Consider the following 20,724-nt stretch of genomic DNA (forward strand, 5'->3'; position numbering starts at 1 on the left):
TCTCGACCCCCCCCCATCGCCCCCCCCCCCCCCAGAGCGTCCTCGGGAAGGTGAACGAAATCGCCAAGCACAAGGCGGCCGTGGAGGATGCCGACACCCAGAGCAAGGTGCGAGCGAGCTGGGAGGCCCCGGGACCCCCGGCCTCGCGTGGGGGGGGCACAGGGGACCCCCCCTTCCCCAGCCCGCGCTGACCCTCCTCCTCCTCCTCCTCCTCGCCCCCCAGGTGCACCAGATCTACGAGACGGTGCAGCGCTGGGGGCCCATGGCCAGCACCCTGCCCGACGTGGTGCAGAGGCTGCTGGCCCTCAAGGAGCTGCACGAGCAAGGTGGGGGGGCTGCGGGGGACGGGGGGGGGACAGCGGCACACGCGGGGGGAGCCGGGGGGGCGCCAGCCTGTGGCACTGAGCTCTTGTCCCCCCCCCCAGCCATGCAGTTCGGGCAGCTCCTCACGCACCTGGACACGACGCAGCAGGTCATGGCTGGTGCCCTCAAGGACAACGCGGCGCTGCTGGCCCAGGTGGGTCCCGCCGCGCCTCGGGGGGGGCCACTTCAGTGGGGGGGTGCCTATGGGGGGGTACCCGCCTGCTCACCCCCCCCGCTCCCCCCCTCCAGGTCCAGAAGACCATGAAGGAAAACCTGGCCGTGGTGGAAGACAACTTCGCTGCCATCGACGCCCGCGTGAAGCAGCTGGCGAAGTGAGGCCCCCCCCCCGGGGCACCGCCGCCCCCCCCTCGGGCAAACACTACCCCCCGGTACCCGGGCTGTCGCCCCCCCCCGGGACCGCCCCCGCTTGTACATACCCCGGCCCGGCCCCCAGCGCAGCACGGGGGGGCGGAGGGGCCTGCCCCGGCTGGGGAGCTGCCCCCCCCCGCGCCCCCCCCGCCCCAGGATTCGCCCATTAAACAGCCCGGCTCGAAGCCCCCGCGTGTCGCCTCTCCCTGGGGCTGCGGGGGGGGGACGCCAGGGCCCAGCCGCGGGGTTTAAATACATCTTTTAATCATCGATACAAAACGCGCGCCCCCCCCCCCCCCCGCGCTGCCCGCTACGCCGCAGCCCCCCCCTTAAATTAAATCACCTCGCTCCGTAGAAAAGCTCCGATTCACAGGGGCAGAGTCTCCTCTTTGTACAAAACGGGGGGGGGGGTACGGGGGGGGCACCGGGGGTCCCCCGTGGCTTTGCATAACCCGCGGGGCCGGGGTGTAGTGTGTGTGCGGGGGGGGGCGACCTGAGTGCATGGGGAAGGCCCCGGCGGGGGCGTGCGGCCCCCCGGGCCGGCGGAGATGATTATTGCTGGTATCGGGGCGGGGGGGGGCACACGGGGGGGGGGGGGGGGGAGACCTCGTTTTTTGGTGAGTGAGAATCTAGCGCTAAACTAACCCTGAGCGGATCCGGCCGTGGGGCCGCGACACCCCCGGGCCTGAGGTAATGGGGGCAGCGGGACCCCCGCCCCGGGGTGGGGGGGCGCCGGGGCTGGCCCCCCCGGCGGGTCCCCTAGCACCAATCCTGCCCCCTCCCCCAGCGCCGGGGCTGCCCTGGGCTTGGGGGCACCAGCCGCCCCACCGTCTGCGAAAATGGCTTCAGAAGTGCTTTGTCCCGGGGGGGGGGGGGGGGGGGGGGCTCTCGCCTTGTGCTTGGAGTGACCCCCCCTCCGTGGCGGAGCCCCTCCCCGCCGGGGGACCAGGCGATCGGGGACGCGCCTGCGGCCAAGGCAAGCGGTGCTGGGGGTGCCCGTCGCCCGCAACGGTCGGGGGGGGGGGGGTCTGCGCCCCCCCGGACCCCCCCGGATCCACAGGTAGGTGTCGGGGGTGCCCCCACCCCGGCACCGCTACGTCAGCAGCTTCCTCCGGCGGTTCTTGACGGGGCGCCCGGGCCGCGGGCGTCGGGCCAGAGCCGGCTCCACCTGGGGGGGCACAGTGCACTGCGGGGGGGGGCTGAAAACGGGGTGTCCCCCCCCCCACCGCGTCCCCGTCCCCACTTACGGCAGGGCTGGCGCCGGCCTCGGCACTGAGCCCCCTCCCTCGCGGCGTCTCCGGGCGGGCGCTGGGCCGGGGGGCGCTGCAAGGACGGGGGGGTCAGGGGGACAGCGGGGGGGTCAGGGGGACGGGGGGGGACGTGGCGGTGCCCCCCGGCCCCCCCCGCACCGCCCCCCCGCTCACCTGGCCTTCCTCCTCCGGCCCCGGCGCGACGGGCGCAGCCGCAGAGAGCTCCCCTGTGCGAGAAGGGGGGTCAGCAGGGGCCCCAGTACCTCCCAGTCCAACCAGTGCCTCCCCGCAGCACCCACAGGCCCGGTTCCCTCCGCCATCCCACTGCACGCTTCCCGGGCCTCCTAGCTCCCCCCAGTAGGTCCCATTAACCTCCCAGTGGGTCCCAGTATCCCTCCAGCATCCCCCCATACAAGCACATGCTCCCAGTACCTCCTAGTTCCCCCCAGTGCCTCCCAGTACCTCCCAGGGGCACCCAGTGGCTCCCAGTATACCCACAAGAGCACCCAAAGGCCCCCACTGCTTCCCAGTGCATCCCAGTAAATGCCCAGGGGCACCCAGTGGCTCCCTGTACCCAACCCAGTAGGTCCCAGTGTCCCCCCACAGCGGGTCCCAGTACATCCAGTATCGTCCCAGCAGCTCCCAGTACCTTGATCTCCTCCGCCTTGAGCTGCCGCTCGGCAGCCGGGATGTCCCCGTTGCAGCGCCAGGCGGGGTGGGGGGCCGGGGGGGCGGCGGGGGGGGCCCCCTTCTCGCCCCCGTCGCCCGCCTGCCCGTTGAAGTGGCGCCGGGCGCCCCAGCCCCCCCGGCCCCGGCCGGCCCCGCGCCGGGGGCTCTTGGTGCTGGGGGGGCCGCGGGGCGCCGGCGTCTCCCCGTTGAGCCCCTCGGCCCGGCGGCGGCCCCGCTTCAGGGAGGGCCGGGAGCCGGGGCCCCCCCGGGCGCCCCCCCCGGGGCTGGCGCCGCCCGCCTCGGCCCGGCTCGGCGCGGGGGGCTCTAAGGCACTTGGGGGGCCCTCGGGGCGGGCGGGGGGGCTGGGGGGGCCCCCGGCGCCGGGGCCCGACGGCGTCGCCGGCTTCTCGGGGGGGCCGAACCCGGGGCCCAGCTGCGGAGAGGGGCAGTGAGGGAGCAGCAAGACCCCCGGGTGCCCCCCCAGATCATCCCGCGTGCCCCCCCCCCGCGCACCTGGAGGCCCTGGAGCAGGCAGGCGAGGGGGCCGGCGGGGCCCAGGAGCGGGGCCTGGCCCGGGCCCAGCGGCAGCCCCAGCGGCGGCAGCAGCGGCTGGCTCTGGAGCAGGGGGCTCAGCGCCGGCAGGTCGCCTGGGGGGGGCAGGAGGCAGGATGTGCCCCAGGTCCCGGGGGCAGCTGGTGCCCCCCCACGGCACCCAGCGTCTCCCCGGTGCCCCCCCACAGCACCCACATCCCCCCCAGTACCACCACGGTGCCCCCCACGGCACCCAGCGTCTCCCCAGTGCCCCCCCATGGCACCCACATCCCCCCCAGTACCACCACGGTGCCCCCCACGGTGCCCAGCGTCTCCCCAGTGCCCCCCCATGGCACCCACATCCCCCCCAGTACCATCACGGTGCCCCCCACGGCGCCCAGCGTCTCCCCAGTGCCCCCCCACGGCACCCACATCCCCCCCAGTACCACCACGGTGCCCCCCACGGTGCCCAGCCTCTCCCCAGTGCCCCCCACAGCACCCAGCATCCTCCCCCTGGTACCCAACGCAATGCCCAGTATCCCCTCTGTATCCTCCAGCATCCCCCCAACACCCCCCTGGTGCCCCCCCAGCACCCAGCATCCCTCCAGTATCTCCCAGTGCCCCCCAGAATGCCCAGCATCCCCCCAGTGCCCCCTCCCAGTGCCTCCTCCTGCACCCAGCATCCCCCCAGTGCCCCCTCCCGGTGCCCAGCACCCCCCCGAACCAGCAGTGTTCAGGGCCCCCCCGTGCCGCCCTCGGTGTCCCGTGTCCCCCCCCAGCCCCACTCACCCAGCAGCGTGGCGCCGAGCAGGGAGCCGCCCAGCTGGGGCCCCAGCGGGTGGAGGCGCCCCGGGGGGCCGGGGGGGCCGTCGGGGGCCCGGCCCTCCCCGCGGGGGGCCTCAGTAGTCGTGGGGGGGCGCCGGTCGAGGTAGGTGCCGCGGGGGGGCTGGCGAGGCCGGACTGCAGGCAAAGGGGCGAGTTGGGGGTGGCTCTGCCCCCCGCCGGCCTCCCCCCCCCCCCCCCCCGGGGGCAGACACCCTCCCGGATCCCCCTCCCGGGGCGAGCGCCCCGCTTCCAGCACCCAGGGGCGAGTAAATACCCCCAGCCTTCATCCCCAGGGGCAAACACTCCTCCTCTGCCGTGCGCCGGGGGCAAACGCCCCCCCAGGGGCAAACACTCCCCCTCCCACTACCGTGGGGGCAAATACTCCCCCCTCTACTACCCCAGGGGCAAATATTCCCCTTTCCACTACCCCGGGGGCAAACACCCGCCCTTCTCCTTCCCCAGGGGCAAACGCGCTCCCCCCACGCGTTTTGCCACCGTCACCCTCCTCCCCGGGGGGGCAAATCCCTCCTATCCCCCTCCTCCCCGGGGGGGCAAATCCCTCCTGCTCCCCTTCTCCCCGGGGGGCAAATCCCTCCTATCCCCCTCCTCCCTGGGGGGGGCAAATCCCTCCTGCTCCCCTCCTCCCCAGGGGGGCAAATCCCTCCTATCCCCCTCCTCCCCGGGGGGGGCAAATCCCTCCTATCCCCCTCCTCCCCGGGGGGGGGGCAAATCCCTCCTGCTCCCCTCCTCCCCAGGGGGGCAAATCCCTCCTGCTCCCCCTCCTCCCCAGGGGGGCAAATCCCTCCTGCTCCCCTCCTCCCGGGGGGGGGCAAATCCCTCCTATCCCCCTCCTCCCCAGGGGGGCAAATCCCTCCTGCTCCCCCTCCTCCCCAGGGGGGCAAATCCCTCCTGCTCCCCTCCTCCCCGGGGGGGGCAAATCCCTCCTATCCCCCTCCTCCCCAGGGGGGCAAATCCCTCCTGCTCCCCTCCTCCCCGGGGGGGGCAAATCCCTCCTGCTCCCCTCCTCCCCGGGGGGCCAAATCCCTCCTGCTCCCCTCCTCCCCGGGGGGGGCAAATCCCTCCTGCTCCCCTCCTCCCCGGGGGGCCAAATCCCTCCTGCTCCCCTCCTCCCCAGGGGGGGGCAAATCCCTCCTATCCCCCTCCTCCCCGGGGGGGGGGCAAATCCCTCCTGCTCCCCTCCTCCCCGGGGGGGCAAATCCCTCCTATCCCCCTCCTCCCCAGGGGGCAAATCCCTCCTGCTCCCCTCCTCCCCGGGGGGCAAATCCCTCCTATCCCCCTCCTCCCCGGGGGGGCAAATCCCTCCTGCTCCCCTCCTCCCCAGGGGGGCAAATCCCTCCTATCCCCCTCCTCCCCGGGGGGCAAATCCCTCCTGCTCCCCTCCTCCCTGGGGGGGCAAATCCCTCCTATCCCCCTCCTCCCCGGGGGGGGGCAAATCCCTCCTGCTCCCCCTCCTCCCCGGGGGGCAAATCCCTCCTGCTCCCCCTCCTCCCCGGGGGGGGCAAATCCCTCCTGCTCCCCTCCTCCCTGGGGGGGCAAATCCCTCCTATCCCCCTCCTCCCCGGGGGGGGGCAAATCCCTCCTATCCCCCTCCTCCCCGGGGGGCAAATCCCTCCTGCTCCCCCTCCTCCCCGGGGGGCAAATCCCTCCTGCTCCCCTCCTCCCTGGGGGGGCAAATCCCTCCTATCCCCCTCCTCCCCGGGGGGGGGCAAATCCCTCCTGCTCCCCCTCCTCCCCGGGGGGCAAATCCCTCCTGCTCCCCCTCCTCCCTGGGGGGCAAATCCCTCCTGCTCCCCTCCTCCCCGGGGGGCAAATCCCTCCTATCCCCCTCCTCCCCAGGGGGGCAAATCCCTCCTGCTCCCCCTCCTCCCCGGGGGGGGGCAAATCCCTCCTGCTCCCCTCCTCCCCGGGGGGGGCAAATCCCTCCTGCTCCCCTCCTCCCCAGGGGGGCAAATCCCTCCTATCCCCCTCCTCCCCGGGGGGGGGCAAATCCCTCCTGCTCCCCCTCCTCCCCGGGGGGCAAATCCCTCCTGCTCCCCCTCCTCCCCGGGGGGGGGCAAATCCCTCCTATCCCCTCCTCTCGGGGGGGGGGCAAATCCCTCCTATCCCCCTCCTCCCCAGGGGGGCAAATCCCTCCTGCTCCCCTCCTCCCCGGGGGGGGCAAATCCCTCCTGCTCCCCTCCTCCCCGGGGGGGCCAAGCAGCCCCGTGGCGGGGGCCGGGTCTCACCGGGGGGGAGCTCTCGGGGGGGGCCAGCCCGGCGGCCAGCAGCGCGGGCTCGAGGGCGAGCGAGGCGGGCAGCGCCGAGAAGAGCAGGGGCCCGTCGGGCAGCGCCGCGTAGCCCTCGGGGGGGCCCTTCCCGCCCGCCGGCGCCAGGGGCAGCAGGGCCGGGAGCAGGGCCCCCGGCGGCGGCGGCGGCAGCAGGTCCAGGGCGGGCAGGGGGACGCCGAGGGGCAGCAGGGGCACCGGGGGCTGCCCCGGCAGCAGGGAGGCCGCCAGCAGCGAGGGCAGGCCCGGCCCCTCGGGGTCCCCGCCGGGCGCCGGCGGGTGCTGGCCCAGGGCCACCGAGAAGGGCAGGGTGCCCAGGAGGAGCCCCGGCGGCAGCGAGCCGCCCAGGGCCGGCGCCTGCTCCTGCCCCGCGAAGGCCGCGGGCTCGGCGGCGGGGGGGGGCGGCGGGCAGCCCAGCGCCCCCCCGGCGGCCTCCTCCCCGCCGCTGCCGGCCCCCAGGGCCGGGGGGCCTTTGGTGACGGCTGGAGACGCCGCGGCACCTGTGGGGGACAGGGTCGGGGCAGGGGGACCCGTGGGCACGTCCCACCACCCCCAACACGGACCCACAGCAACGTCCCACCAGGTGCCACCATCCCCAGCATGGACCCATGGCCACGTCCCACCAGGTGCCACCACCTCTAGCATGGGCCCATGGCCAGGTCCCACCAGGTGCCACCACCCCCAACACGGACCCATGGCCATGTCCCACCATTCCCAGCATGGGCCCATGGCCACGTCCCACCAAGTCCCACGACCCCCAACACAGACCCATGGCCACGTCCCATCAAGTCCCACCATTCCCAGCATGGGCCCATGGCCACGTCCCACCGAGTCCCACGACCCCCAACACAGACCCATGGCCACATCCCATCAAGTCCCACCATCCCCAGCATGGACTCATGGCCATGTCCCACAGGTGCCACCATCCCCAGCCTGGACCCATGGCCACGTCCCACCAAGTCCCACCACACCCAGCACGGACCCACGGCCACGTCCCACCACCCCCAACACGGACCCATGGCCACGTCCCATCAAGTCCCACCATCCCCAGCATGGACCCATGGCCATGTCCCACCAAGTCCCACCACACCCAGCACGGACCCACGGCCACGTCCCACCACCCCCAACACGGACCCATGGCCACGTCCCATCAAGTCCCACCATCCCCAGCATGGACCCATGGCCATGTCCCACAGGTGCCACCATCCCCAGCCTGGACCCATGGCCACGTCCCATCAGGTCCCACCACTCCCACCACGGACCCATGGCCACGTCCCACCACCCCCAGCACAGACCCATGGCCACGTCCCACCACCCCCAACACGGACCCATGGCCACGTCCCACTAGGTCCCACCACCCCCCGCCCAGCCCCACGGCCACGAGGGGGTCCCAGGGGCAGGGAACCCCCCAGGTGTCACTGCCCATCCCGGGCAACCGATGCCCGCCGCGACCCGGCCCCGCCGCCGCACCCCACGGCGCTGCCCCACGTACCTGGGGCGCCGCTGTGGCCGGGGGCTTTTGGCTGCGGGGGGGTCCCTGAGGTGGGCTCGGCCGAGGCCGCCAGCTGCCCGAAGAGCCCCAGGAGCTGGCCGTTGACGTCCTGGCAGGCGGGCAGGGGGGCCGGGGGGCCGCCGGGCCCCCCCTGGGCGCCCAGCAGGCTCAGCAGCGCCGTCAGGGGCTGCCCGGGCGCCGGGGGCCCCTCGGGCTCGGCGGCGGGGGGCACCCGGGGGGCCGCCGCGTCCTCGGGCTCCGGCCGCCGGGGCCGCCGGGCCGCCTTGCCCGCCGCCGGCGGGAGCGGGGCGTCGGGGGCGAGCGGGCGGGGGGGTAAAGTGCTAGGGGGGGGCGCGGGGGCGCCCAGCTGGGCCTTGGCGGCGGCGCTCAGCAGGCTGCTCGCCGGGAAGGGGGGGCCCGCCGGCGGCAGCCCCGCCAGGCCCCGGCCCTCGGGGACGGCGTCTAAGGGCACTGGCGGGTTATTGCTGCTTTGGTTGGTTAAGGCACCGCTGACGGGGGAATCGTCCTTGCCCGCCCGGGGGGCACCGTTGGCGGCCGCCGCGCACGGCCCCCCGGGCTCCGCCGGGCTCCCCGCCGCCCCCGCCGGTGACGGTGCCGGTGCCGGTGCCGTGCGGGCGCCGGTCCTGCCCGCGGCACGGCGGCTCCGGGCGTCCTCGGCCTGGGGGGGCCTGGGGGCGTCCGGCGGGGGCAGGCGGCGGCCCAAGCGGGGGGCTGGCGGCGGCGGCGGCGGGGGGGGGCGGCTCTCGGGGCTGCCGTTGGCCCCCGGGAAGACGTCGCGGGGCCGCGGGAAGGGCGGGGGGCCAAGCCGGTCCCCCGCGGGGGCGGCCTCGGGGGTCTTCGCCCTGGCGGGGGCTCTGGGGAAGGTGCCGCCGGCGCCGGGCGGGGGGACGCCGGGGGGCACGGCCGGGCGCCCCCCCGCCGGGAACAGCGGGCTCAAGCCGGGACCTGCGGGGAGCCACGCCGGGGTCAGCGGGCACCGGCACGGCCAGGGCACCCCCCGGCCCCAAACCGGGGCAGACTGGGGAGAACTGGGGGCGAGGATGGGATGGGAAACTGGGGGGACAGGGATGGGTGGGGGGAGCCCAGACGGGCAGGGGGGACGGGGACGGGAGCAGGTCGGGGACGCCGGGAGGGGGGCCGGGGCCGTTACCTGTGCCGGGGCGGCGGCAGCCGGGGCCCGGGGCGCCCTCCATGCTGCGGTACAGCGTGGCCATGGCCACCGTTTTCCGGCGGTGGTTGCAGAGTTTGGTCATGTCCTGCTGGCCCTGGGCCCCGGGGGCCCCTCGCCCGGCCACCGCCGCCCCCGGGTCGAAGTTAAACACCTGCGGGGACGGCGCGGGCTGAGCGCGGCCGCCGGCTGCTCCGCGGGGACCCCCGAAGCACGGGCCGCCCCCCCCCCCGCCCGCGGCGGCCCCCCCGGGGGCTCCCCGTACCTTGTGCATGTTGAGCGGACACTCGAGGCCGCACTTGCAGGTGCCGTCGGCCAGGAGGTAGGCGCGCGTCTGCTCCAGCGAGGTCAGCGCCGTGCCGCTGGGGCTGCGGCAGAGCGGGTGAGCGGGGCCGGGGGGGCCGCGGCGGCGGGGGGCCGGGGGGGGCCGCGGCCGCCCCTACCTGATGTAGCGCACGCAGCCCTCCTCCACCTTGCGCTCCCAGCCCACGGGCACGGGCCCGGCCGGCGGGCACGCGGGTCGGTCTGCTCCGGCGCGCTCATCGCTGCTGTTCATTGTGCCCCCGCGTCGCGCCGATGCCTGCGGCGGCACCGCGGGGGGGTCACGCCGGGGCAGCACCGGGGGGGTCCCGGAGGGGCTCAAGGCCCTGGGGAAGGACTGGGGGGGGTCCCAGGGGTGCTCAGAGCCATGAGGCAGCAGCAGGAGACCCGTGGGGTGCTCCAGGGCTGTGGGGCAGGTCTGGGGGGTCTTTGGGGAGGCCATGGGGCAGGACTGGGGGGGCCCTTGGGGGGCCCAGGGGCCATAGGTCAGACTGTGTGGGGGGCACCGGGATGCTCAGAGGCCATGGGGCAGGACTGGGGGGGTCCTTGGGGGGTCCAGGGGCCATGGGGCAGGACTGGGGGGGGGCACTGGGATGCTCGGGGGCCGTGGGGCAGGACTGGGGGGGCCCTTGGGGTGCCCAGGGCCCATGGGGCAGGCCGGAGGTGGGGGGCTGCAGTGCTCAGGGGCCGTGGGGCCGGACTTGGGGGGAGTCCTCAGGCCATGGGGCAGCAGCGAGGGCGCCTGGAGCTGCCCAGGGAAGTAGGGCAGGCCTGGGGGGCCCCAGCTGCCCCCCCATCTCAGCCCTTCCCCCACACCAGCCCCCCCCCGTTAATCCCGGTGTCTGGGGCGGGGGGGCCGTGACCTACAAAACGCCGTCGAGGAACCGCAGCTAAAAGGCAAACAGCTGCCGCCGGCCCTAATCCCCGGCGCTGGGGGGGGGAGCCGGGGGGGGGCCGGGGCGGCGGCGGGGGGGCCTCACCTGCTCATCTCGGCGAACGTCTGGGCGTCAGGCGCGGGCCGGGCGGGCGGCGGCGCCCAGGGTGGGTGCCGCGGCGGAGCCAGGCAGGTCTCTGCGCGGCGGGGACAGGCTCAGCCCGCGCCTGGGGGAGGCGGCGGCGCCCGCTCAGTGCCCCCCCGCGGGGCCTGACCCCCCCCCCGCAGGGCCCGGGAGCCCCACGGCCGGGTGCCCAGCACCCAGGTCCCCCCCCCCGCCGGAGCCTCTGCTCCCCGCAGGAGACCCCCGGTGCCCCCCAGCCGCCGGGGTTTGGGGGGGGACGTGTGGGAGCAGCCCCCAGACCCCCCGGACCACAGGGGTCTATAGAGGCCGCCCCTATGGGGTACGCGATGCCCCTGGGATGGGGTGCCCGTGGGGCAGAGGTGCAGGGTGCCCGTGGGGCTGGGCCCTGTGGGGTGGGCGCCCAAGGGGCAGGGCTGTCGGGTCCTCCAGGTCAGGGGTCTATGGGGCAGGGTCCCATGGGGCAGGGGTGCTGGGTGCCCACTGGGTCGGGGTCTGTGGGGCAGGGGTTCAGGGTGGCCGCAGAGTGAGGGTCTATGGGGCACGATGCTCATGGGGCAGGGGTGTCAGGTGCCCCCAGGGCTAGGATCTATGGGGCAGGGACTCAGGGTGCCCACTGGGGGGGGGGAATCTATGGGGCAGGGATCTGTAGGCTCAGGGTGCCCACAGGATGGCATCTACAAGGCAAGAGCGCAGGGTGCCCGTGGGGTGCAAGTCTATGGGGTGAGGGTCTATGGGGTGAGGGTCTATGGGGCAGGGCGCCCATGGAGCAGAGGTACAGGGTGCCCATGGGGTAGGAGTGTCACGGGGGGGTTTATGGGTCACATAGGGCAGGGGTCAGGGTGCCCATGGGGCAGGGGTCTATGGGGCAGGGGGCAGGGTGCCCAGGGGGCAGGGATCAGGGTGCCCATGGGGCAGGGTGCCCATGGGGCAGGGGTCTATGGGGCAGGGGTCAGGGTGCCCATGGGGCAGGGGTCTATGGGGCAGGGGTCAGGGTGCCCATGGGGCAGGGTGCCCATGGGGCAGGGGTCTATGGGGCAGGGGTCAGGGTGCCCAGGGGGCAGGGTGCCCATGGGGCAGGGGTCAGGGTGCCCATGGGGCAGGGGTCTATGGGGCAGGGGTCAGGGTGCCCATGGGGCAGGGTGCCCATGGGGCAGGGGTGTATGGGGCAGGGGGTCAGGGTGCCCATGGGGCAGGGGTCTATGGGGCAGGGCTCAGGGTGCCCATGGGGCAGAGGTCTATGGGGCAGGGCTCAGGGTGCCCATGGGGCAGGGTGCCCATGGGGCAGGGGTCTATGGGGCAGGGGGTCAGGGTGCCCATGGGGCAGGGGTCTATGGGGCAGGGCTCAGGGTGCCCATGGGGCAGGGGCCCCGGCCCGGCCCGGCCCGCACCCACCTGGGTTCATGGTCCCGGCGCGGCGCCCGGCGGCGGCGGAGCGGCCCGGGGGCTCGGCGCGGTGGGAGCCGCCGGTGTGGGTCCGCCCGGCCCCCGCCCCGGTCCGGCCCCGGTCCCGGCCCGGCCCCCGGCCCCCGGCCCCTGCCCCGGTCCCGGTCCGGCCCCGCCAGGAAGAGGAGGGGGCAGCGCGGGCGCCTCCCCCGCGCATGCGCACGGCGGCGGGGGCAGCCCTGGGGATCCCGATCCCGGCGTGCCCCGCGCGCGGCCCGGGGGGCGGGGGCGGCGCCGGGGGATACTGGGAGCACTGGGGAGCGCCCTGGGGGCGCTGGGGGGTGCTGGGAGCGCTGGGGAGCACACTGGGGGCGCTGGGGGATACTGGGGAGCACACTGCGGGGCTGCTGGGGAGCACACTGGGGGCACTGGGGGGCAGCACTGGGGGATACTGAGAGCACTGGGGGCAGCACTGGGGGGCTCTAGGGGATACTGGGAGCACTGGGGGGCTGCTGGGGAGCACACTGGAGGCACTGGGGTATAATGGGGGATACTGGGAGCACTGGGGAGCACACTGGGAGCACTGGGGGGCTGCTGGGGAGGACACTGGGGGATACTGGGAGCACTGGGGGCTGCTGGGGAGGACACTGGGGGGAACTGGGGGATACTGGGAGCACTGGGGGACTGCTGGGGAGGACACTGGGGGGCACTGGGGGATACTGGGAGCACTGGGGGCTGCTGGGGAGCACACTGGGGGGAACTGGGAATACTGGGAGCACTGGGGGGCTGCTGGGGAGCACACTGGGGGGCACTGGGGGGCTGCTCGGGAGCATACTGAGGGCAGTGGGTGGTACTGGGAGCACTGGGACTGGACTGGGGGACCCTGGGGGGCGGCACTGGGGGATACTGGGAACGCTGGGGTTGGCCTGGGGGCAGCACTGGGGGCACCTCGCCCCTGCGCCTCCCCCTCCCTGCGAGGCGGCGCGGCCCCTTTAAGGGCGCGGCGGGAGGGGCGCGGCGTCACGCGGGGCGGGGCGGGGGGCGGGGCCCTGTTTCCAGCCGTTGCATCATCCGCCCGCATGACTCACCCTCGGGGGCGCGTGACCCGGCGGGCGCCGCTTCCGCCGGCGACGCGGCGGCGCGCGCGCGCGCTCCCCCAGGCCCCGCCCCGCCGGCCCCGCCCCGCCCGCTCCCATTGGCCCGCGCCGCCCGCGGCGTCACGGCGCGGCGGGCGCCCATTGGCCGCGGCTGGCGCAAGCGTTGCGTCATGCGGCGGCCGTTAAAAGGGGCGGCGGGGGCGCGGGCGGCGGCGCAGCGGGAGCGGAGCAGCGCGGGGAAGATGCGGGCGAGGATGAGCCGGGGGCAGCGCACGGGCCGGAGCCGCGGGGAGCCGGGGCCGCGCAGGAAGGTGCGGAGGGGCCGCCCGCGCCCGGGGGGGCGGGCCCGGCCCGGGGGGGGCGGCCCCGGAAGGGTCCCCCTGCCCCACGGAGGCCCGGGCCGCGGGGGGGTGGCGCCTGTGGCGTGTCCCTGCCGCCGTAGGGCGCCCGCGCCCCACCGAGGGTCGCTGGCCCCACAAGGGGCGTCTGTGCCCCACAGTGGGTCACTGGCCCCATAGGGGGGTCCCCCTGCCCCACAGGGGCTGCCTGGCCCTATACATCCTATAGGATGTCCCTGCGCCATAGGGGGTGTCCGTGCCCCACAGTGGGTCACTGGCCCCATAGGGGATGTCCGTGCCCCACAGAGGGCCCCTGGCCCCATAGGGGATGTCCGTGCCCCACAGTGGGTCACTGGCCCCATAGGGGATGTCCGTCCCCCACAGTGGGTCACTGGCCCTGCAGGCCATCCATGCCCTATGGGGTCCCTGGCCCTACAGGACATCCATCCCTGGCCCTATAGGGCGTCTGTGCCCCACAGGGGGGGGTCCCTGGCCCTATAGGGCATCTGTGCCCCACAGGGGGGGGTCCCTGGCCCTATAGGGTGTCTGTGCCCCACAGGGGGGGTCCCTGGCCCTATAGGGTGTCTCTGCCCCACAGGGGGGGTCCCTGGCCCTATAGGGTGTCGGTGCCCCATTATAAGGTCAATGGTCCCACAGAGCATCCTTGTCCCTCTAGGGCACAGAACCCCCGTGTGTGCCCTGTGGGGCTCTGCCCTACACGGCTGCAGGTGACCGTGGTGGGGTCACACGTCCCCCCCATCCTCTGAGGGAGGGGCTGGAGCCCGGACGCCTGGGTCCCTGGGAATGGGGGGGCTATAGGTGCAGCCCCAATCCCCCTGCGAGACCCCCACCCCGGGGCTGGTGGTACCGAGGGGGCGGGTGGGGGGTGGGGGCCCCAAACCGCCTCTGATCCTGCTCCTCTCCCTCCCCAGGCATCGAGGAGAAAGTGCGTCTTCATAGACCATCACACCTGAGAGCAGGTAAGGGGGGGGCCGTGGGGCACGGCCGTGGGGCACCGCCCTGGAGCCCCCGGGGTCCCGGCAGGGCTCAACCCCCTCCTTCCCCCAGCGCGCCCAGCCTGACCCGGTCGTGACGATGGCAGCCGAGTCGCTGCCCGTGGCGGGAGCCGCCGGCCCCGGCGCCCTGCCGGGGTGGGAGCTGGAGGCCTGGTACCAGGACCTGCAGGAGGTGCTGGCGGCCGCCGAGCCCGGCGGGCAGCACCCGCCGCCCCGGGGGGCCGAGCAGGTGAGCGGAGGGGCCGGGGGGCGGCCGGGGGGGCAGCCGCGCCGAGGGCTGGCTGCTCCCCTCCCTCTGCAGGAGGGGCCGGCGGAGCTGGTGACGCTCGACGGCGCGGCCCTGCCGTGGGGTGACGGCGGCGGCGGCGGCGAGCTGGACCCGGCCCTGGCCGCGGAGCTGCTGGAGCTGCTGGGGCCGGAGAGCGCGGCGGGCGCGGGGCCGGCACCCCCACCGCCGGGCTCGGCCTCCAGCGGGAGCTCCCCGGCGCAGACGGGCACCGAGGACGAGGAGGGGGCGGCCCCGGGGCGCGGGGCGAAGAGGAAGAGGGGCGGCGGCGAGGCGGGGGGCCGCGAGGCGGCCAAGCGGCGGGAGCGGGAGCAGGCCGACGAGCGGCGGGTGCTGGAGCTGACGGCGCACAACGAGCGGCTGCGGGAGGAGATCCAGCGGCTCAGCGCCGAGGTGCAGCGCACGCGGGCCGCCCTCATCGACCGCATCGTGAACCTGCGCCGGGCCTAGGCCCCCGCACGTACAAGGACTCTGCTGCCCCACGGACTTGGGGGGCAGCTACGAACTGGAGGGGCGCTGCCCCACCGGCACAGACTGATGCCACGGGGAGGGCGCCGCTTCCACGCGTTATTGTACAGTTTTTGCATTTTATTACACGCATGTAACCCCCGGCGCGGCTCGGCGTGGTCTGGCGCGGGGGAGCCGGCGCGGGGGCTACTTCTTCCGCTTGCCCTTGGGCACGGGGACGTCGGGGCTCTTGCCCTCGGCCAGCGCCAGCTGCTTCTTCAGCTCCAGCAGTTTGGCCACCTCCGCGTCCACCAGCACCTTCTCGGCCTTGCTGGCCTTCAGCTGCCGCACGTGGGTGCCCTGGGGCGAGGGAGGGGGGTGAGAGGGGAGCCGGGGGGGCGAGGTAATGACCGGGGGGGCAAGATGGGGCAGCTCCCTCCCCCTCACCTGCTTGGCCACCTGCTCCATCAGCTCCTGGATCAGCTGGGGGTCCCCCGGAGCGGGGGGCGTCCCGGAGGCCGGAGCTGGAGGGGCCCCCGAGGCCGGGGGTGGCGGTTTGGCCTGCAAAGAGACAAAGGGGTGAGCGGGGGGGCAGCGCCCGGGGGCGGGGGGGTCACCGCCGTGCCAGGGAGTTACCTGGGATGCTACCGCGAGGTCTTCGGGCTGGGAAAGGAAGGAAAGAGAGAGCGAGTGAAGAGGGACACGGAGGAAAGGCAGAGGAGGCAGGAGGGAGCCGAGGCAGAGGAGCCGGGGGGGCCGGAGCCCCCACTCACCTGCCCTCCCCCGAAGCGCTTGCGCAGGGCTTCGACCTGGTCCTGCTCCAGCCTCTGGAAGAGGGGGCTCACCTGGGGGCAGGGAGCGGAGGGGTCAGCCCTCGCCTGGGGGGCCCCCGCGGTGCCGGGGGGGGGGGGGCAGCCCGCGTCCCCCTGCGCCTACCGTGCCCACGCGGTGCCCGGCGGGCAGCGTGCAGGGGAAGTCGTGGCCCAGGACGAAGCAGCCCGGCGGGATGCGGAGCTGCGCCTGGATGGCCGCGCTGACGCCGGGCATGTAGGGCTGCGCCATGACGGCCAGCAGCGAGGCCATGTTCACCGCCACGGCCGTCACCGTGCCCGCGCGCTGCCTGGGGGGGGGGGGGGGGGGAAACCCTCCGTCAGCGCCGGCTCCCGGCCCCGCACCCCCGCCCCGGCCCCCCGTCTCCCTACCTGTCCTCTTCGCCCCCCTTGATCCGCTTCCAGGGCTCGTTCACCTGGATGTACTGGTTGCCGTGGCGGGAGATGGTGAGGATGCAGCGCAGGGCGTCGCGGATGCTGGCGGGGCAGAGGGAGGCTGAGCGGCTGCAGGGGGGTGGTGTCCCCCCCCCCGGGCCCCCCCGCCTCCCCCCCAGCCACGCACCGGACTTTCTCCAGCAGCTGGTGGTACTGGCGCAGCTCCAGGGTGACGCGGGCCAAGAGCCGCTTGTCGTCGGCCGTCAGGACCATGGCGGGGACGGTGCCGCCAAAGAACTTGCAGACGAACATCCCGGCCCTGGGGGCGGAGGGGCAGCAGTGAGTGCGGGATGGGGACGGGGACGGGGACAGGGACGGTCCCCCGCCCCGTGCCACCTCCAGGCCAGCCCGGTACCTGTTGATGAAGTTGCCCAGGTTGTTGAGGAGCTCCGAGTTGTTCTTGAGCATGAGGTCGCCCCAGGAGAAAGCGCTGTCCTGCCCCTCGGGCCGCAGGTAGAGCAGGTAGAAGCGCCAGACGTCGGCGGGGATGCCCGTGTCCTTGGCCATGTCCCCGAACACCCCCACGCCCCGGCTCTTGGAGAACTTCCCGTCCTCGTAGTTCAGGTACTCTGGGAAGGCAGGAGACGCCCGGGGGGGCCCAGGCCTGGATCAGGCCCCCCCCAGGCAGGGGCAGCCTGGCAGCACGGCTGGAGGGTCGGAGCCCCGCGCTGAGCTCGAGAGGGTTTCCGAGCCGAGGGAAGGAACGTGGCCTCGTGCCCCCACGGGGAAACGTGGAGCCCCCCCCGAGCCCCCCCAGCCCCGCGAGCCGCCGGTACCTGTGGCGATGAGGTGGTTCACCAGGGTGTAGTTGTCGTCAGCCCCCAGGAGCGAGCAGGGGAAGACGACGCTGTGGAAGGGGACGTTGTCCTTGGCCATGAAGTTGTACAGCTCAACCTGACGGACGGGGAGGGGGCGTGAACAGGCGGCCCCTTCCCCGAGCTGGGGAGGGAAAGGGGCAGCCGGGCTCCGCGCCCCCCCCGCGGCAGCGCTGGGCTCTCACCTGCTGTGCGTTCTTCCACCACCGCTCCCACTGGTCCGTGTAGTTGGCCGTGATGGACAAGTAGCCGATGGGAGCGTCGAACCACACGTAAAACACCTAACGGGGGGACGATCTGTGAGCGGGGGACCCCCGGGCAGGGCAGGATGAGGCCCGAAATGGCCACCGGGGACCCACCTTGTCACGGAAGCCGTCGAGGGGCACCGGCGTGCCCCACTTGAGGTCGCGGGTGATGCAGCGGGGCTTGAGCCCGTCCCGGATCCAGGAGCGGGTGATGTAGCGAGCGTTGGCCGTCCAGTCCCCCGTGCTCCAGGACTGCTCCAGCCACGACTCCAGCCGCTCCTCCAGCTGCGGGGGACACGCCGGGGCGGTCAGCGGCGCCGGGGACAGCCCCGTCCCCTCCCCGCGCCCCAGGGCCGGCGCTCGCCTTGGGCAGGTCCAGGAAGAGGTGCTGCGTGGGTCTCACCACGGGGACGCCCCTGCAGAGCTTGCACTGCGGCCTCTGCGGGTGCAGAGACGTGTCACAGCGGACGCGGGACGGGGCTGGAGCAGCCCGGACGGGGCAGGGGGGCTCCAGCGGGACCCCGTCCCACCTTCAGCTCCACGGCGTTGATGAGCTTGCCGCACTTGTCGCACTGGTCCCCCCGGGCCTCCTCGTAGCTGCAGAAGGGGCAGATGCCCTCCACAAAGCGGTCGGCCAGGAACCGCTGGCATCCCTCGCACCGCAGCTGCTCCACCGTGTCCTGCAGCAGGAAGCCGCGGGCCAGCAGGCGCTGGAAGATGTCCTGGGCGATCCTGGGGGCCGGGCACGGAGAGGAAGGGAAGGGGGACCACCGCCATCAGCCGGGAGACCCTGGAGAGCGCCCTGGGGCATCCTCAGGCGAGCGGGAAGGGGCTCCCCGGCACGGGCCCCCGCGCCAGCCCCCCCGGGGATGCTCACGCGGTCTGCTGAGGCGTGGTGGTGCGGCCGAAGTAGTCGAAGGAAATGTCGAACCAGCGGTAGATGTCGGCGTGGATGGCGTTGTACTTGTCGCAGATCTCCTGGGGCGTCAGCCCCTCCTCCACCGCCTTGGTCTCCGTGGCCGTGCCGTACTCGTCCGTGCCGCACACGTACAGCGTGTTCCAGTTGCGCAGGCGGCAGTACCTGCGGGCGGGGGGGGCCTGTGACACCCGCGCGGGCCTCGGGGGCGGCCCGGCCCCCCGGCAGCCTCCCCCGGCCCCCCGGCAGCCTCCCCCGGCCGCGGTCTCACCTGGCGAACGTGTCGGCGCTGAGGACGCAGCCGATGATGTTGCCGAGGTGGGGCACGTTGTTCACGTAGGGCAGGGCGCTGGTGATGAGGACGTTCCTCCTGCCCTCCACGGGCAGCCTGGCGCGGGGGCGGCAGTCAGGGAGGGCGCCGGGGCCCTGCCGCCCCGGCACGGAGCGGCGGCAGCCGGAAGGCCCCTCCAGGGCTGCTCGGGGCCCCGGGACGGCCCAGCCCCAGCGTCGCCCGGGCACTCACACGGGTTTCTGGGGCTGCCAAGGCTCGGGCAGCGCCGCAGCACCGCGGGCCCAGGCAGCCGCGGCGGCCGCGATCTCCTCCTCCGTCAGGGCACGCTCCGAAGCCTCCTCCTCCTGCAGGGAAGGCGGCTGGTGAGCGCGGGGGCAGCTCGCCCCGGGCAGGCTCCGCGAGGGCTGGGGCCGCACCTCGGGCTCGTTGCTGGTGGGTCTCTCCACGGCCAGGCAGGGCGGAGGCTGCTTCTGCAGGTAGGACTTGAACTCCAGCAGCCCCTCGGGCACCAGCACCGAGTCGGCGGCCTTCCTGCAGGCCTCCGAGAGGCTCATGCTCTGGAACCAGGTCCTCAGCGCCTTGAGCTCGTCTTGGAGCGAGGGGACGGTCGTTAGAGCCGCGGGAGCCCGCGAACCCCCCCCCAGCAGCGGCCGCCCCGGCCGGCTCTCACCTGGCAGGCCGGACTCATCCCGCAGGACGGGGAACAGGGCGCCCCACACCACCACGTCGGCAACCGACTTGGCGTCCTGAGCGCGAGGGGCAGAGTCAGGCCTCGGGGCAGCCTTTCGGGGGACCCCAAAAGCAGCCTCTGACCTCCACCGCGGAGCCCCCCGCCCCGGGGAGGCCGCGGAGAGCCCCCTTCCCCGGGGCGAGGGACCACCTCCTTCCTCCCCGCGGCCGCCCCGGGGCCCCGCTCACCCCGGTGAGGAAGGCAGCGCCTCTCCCGGACAGGGTCCGGTCGACGTAGGCCAGCGACGTCCCCAGGGCCGCCACCGCCTCCGCTCCCCTCTTCCCCTGCACCAGCTGGGCGTACAGGGCCGCCCGGACGGCGGGCTGCGGACACACAGACGGAGGGATGGCACCGGGCGGGCTGCAACCGGGCCCCGTCCCCGCCGTCCCCGCCGTCCCGTGCCGCAGTGCCCACCTGCAGCTCGGTGGCCTCCCACTCGAGCCACTGGTTGGTGAGGTCGGTGGGCTCCTCGCCGCTCGCCAGGAAGAAGTACCTGCGGGGGGAGCGGAGGGGGGGCGGGAGGCGGCGGGTCTCGGTCCCAAACCCCCAACGCCCGCCGCAGCGCCCCGGGATGTGCCCCAGGATGGGGGGGCCCGGGACGTGCCCCAGCCCCGGGACAGGGGCAGCAGGACGGGGGTCCCCGGGACAGGGGGATCCGGGACGTGCCCTGGGATGGGGGCAGCAGGATGGGGGTCCCCGGGATGGAGGCAGTAGGACAGGGGAACCTGGGATGGGGACAACGGGACAAGGGGACCCGGGACATAACCCAGCCCCGGGACGGGGGCAGTGGGATGGGGGGACCCAGGATGGAGGCAGAGGAACAGGGGGGACCCGGGAGGGGAGGACCCGGGACGGGGGGAGCAGGATGGGGGTCCCTGGGACGCGCCCTGGCCCCGGGATGGGGGTCCCCAGGATGGGGGCAGCGGAACAGGGGTCCCCGGGACGCGCCCCGGCCCCACATACTCACTGGCAGATGGCGTTGGGGGAGAAGAGGACGGTGCCGCTGTCCAGCTCCAGGGCGGGCGCCCAGGGGGGGCACAGCGGGGACGGCGGCTGCTCTGTGGGAGAGGAGGGGCCGTGAGGGGCAGGCGGGGGGGGGGTTACCGAGCCGGGCACGGAGGGGAGGCCCCACGCGGAGTGGGCTGCCGGAGCCGGGGCACCGGGGGTCCCGCGGGGGGGGAGGGCCGCCGGGGCTGGTGCATGAGGGGGGGGGGTCACACCGGGGGGTTACCGGGCCCGGTGACCGGAGCGCCCCCCCCCAGGGCGGGGGCCGGGAGGGGGTTACCGGGCCGGCAGCGGCACGTGCGCGGCCCCAGGGCCGGTCTCACCTGCGGGGCCGCCCCAGGAGAGCCGCACCGGGGCGGCGGCGGCCTGCGCGGCCGCCAGCACCTTCAGCGCGGCGGGGCCGCCCGCCGCCAGCCGCAGCCGCATCGCCGCGCGCTGATGCAACGGCGGGGACACGGCGGCGCGCGGGGCACGCCGGGACGGGAGCGGGCGGCCGCGCGGGGGCTGCTGGGACCGGCAGTCCTCCCCGCCGCCGCACTACAACCCCCACAAGGCACCGCGCGGCGGCACCGCCCG

At 74.8% G+C, this 20,724-nt stretch overlaps 4 protein-coding genes across 8 annotated transcripts; 2 read left to right on the top strand and 2 right to left on the bottom strand.

Annotated features, from left to right (window-relative positions):
• Positions 1 to 28: 28 nt before the first annotated feature.
• DCTN2 (dynactin subunit 2) lies at positions 29 to 1,098 on the top strand. The gene is made up of 4 exons (XM_064498690.1): positions 29 to 107; positions 224 to 326; positions 426 to 517; positions 613 to 1,098. The coding sequence occupies exons 2-4, from the start codon at positions 263 to 265 to the stop codon at positions 697 to 699; spliced, it is 243 nt and encodes an 80-aa protein (XP_064354760.1). The 5' UTR covers positions 29 to 107; positions 224 to 262; the 3' UTR covers positions 700 to 1,098.
• A 1,853-nt stretch (positions 1,099 to 2,951) lies between these two features.
• Positions 2,952 to 11,935, bottom strand: MBD6 (methyl-CpG binding domain protein 6). 2 transcript variants are annotated; one of them, XM_064498686.1, is made up of 10 exons: positions 11,706 to 11,935; positions 10,275 to 10,365; positions 9,417 to 9,553; positions 9,239 to 9,341; positions 8,956 to 9,127; positions 7,785 to 8,750; positions 6,254 to 6,792; positions 3,972 to 4,142; positions 3,165 to 3,298; positions 2,952 to 3,084 (listed from the first exon to the last, which is right to left on the bottom strand). In XM_064498686.1, exons 3-9 carry the CDS (start codon positions 9,527 to 9,529, stop codon positions 3,281 to 3,283), a joined length of 2,082 nt encoding a protein of 693 aa, XP_064354756.1. In that variant the 5' UTR covers positions 9,530 to 9,553; positions 10,275 to 10,365; positions 11,706 to 11,935; the 3' UTR covers positions 2,952 to 3,084; positions 3,165 to 3,280. The 2 variants fall into 2 exon arrangements, with proteins under 2 accessions (XP_064354756.1, XP_064354758.1); XM_064498688.1 differs by having other exon boundaries at positions 10,275 to 10,395.
• Positions 11,936 to 12,455: 520 nt separating this feature from the next.
• DDIT3 (DNA damage inducible transcript 3) lies at positions 12,456 to 15,043 on the top strand. Its single transcript, XM_064498689.1, has 4 exons — positions 12,456 to 13,104; positions 14,064 to 14,111; positions 14,200 to 14,376; positions 14,449 to 15,043. Exons 3-4 carry the CDS (start codon positions 14,227 to 14,229, stop codon positions 14,881 to 14,883), a joined length of 585 nt encoding a protein of 194 aa, XP_064354759.1. The 5' UTR covers positions 12,456 to 13,104; positions 14,064 to 14,111; positions 14,200 to 14,226; the 3' UTR covers positions 14,884 to 15,043.
• MARS1 (methionyl-tRNA synthetase 1) lies at positions 15,001 to 20,659 on the bottom strand. 4 transcript variants are annotated; one of them, XM_064498682.1, is made up of 22 exons: positions 20,472 to 20,659; positions 20,111 to 20,201; positions 19,558 to 19,636; positions 19,332 to 19,466; positions 19,084 to 19,159; positions 18,830 to 19,002; positions 18,645 to 18,757; positions 18,393 to 18,509; positions 18,083 to 18,286; positions 17,736 to 17,937; positions 17,570 to 17,644; positions 17,320 to 17,490; positions 17,146 to 17,241; positions 16,922 to 17,039; positions 16,501 to 16,714; positions 16,273 to 16,404; positions 16,083 to 16,187; positions 15,817 to 16,000; positions 15,654 to 15,725; positions 15,517 to 15,543; positions 15,328 to 15,441; positions 15,001 to 15,240 (listed from the first exon to the last, which is right to left on the bottom strand). In XM_064498682.1, the coding sequence occupies exons 1-22, from the start codon at positions 20,572 to 20,574 to the stop codon at positions 15,088 to 15,090; spliced, it is 2,754 nt and encodes a 917-aa protein (XP_064354752.1). In that variant the 5' UTR covers positions 20,575 to 20,659; the 3' UTR covers positions 15,001 to 15,087. The 4 variants fall into 4 exon arrangements, with proteins under 4 accessions (XP_064354752.1, XP_064354754.1, XP_064354753.1 ...); XM_064498684.1 differs by lacking the exon at positions 17,570 to 17,644; XM_064498683.1 differs by lacking the exon at positions 15,517 to 15,543.
• Between the last annotated feature and the right edge of the window lie 65 nt (positions 20,660 to 20,724).

Source organism: Dromaius novaehollandiae, chromosome 28, assembly GCF_036370855.1.
Source record: "Dromaius novaehollandiae isolate bDroNov1 chromosome 28, bDroNov1.hap1, whole genome shotgun sequence".
NCBI lineage: Eukaryota > Metazoa > Chordata > Aves > Casuariiformes > Dromaiidae > Dromaius > Dromaius novaehollandiae.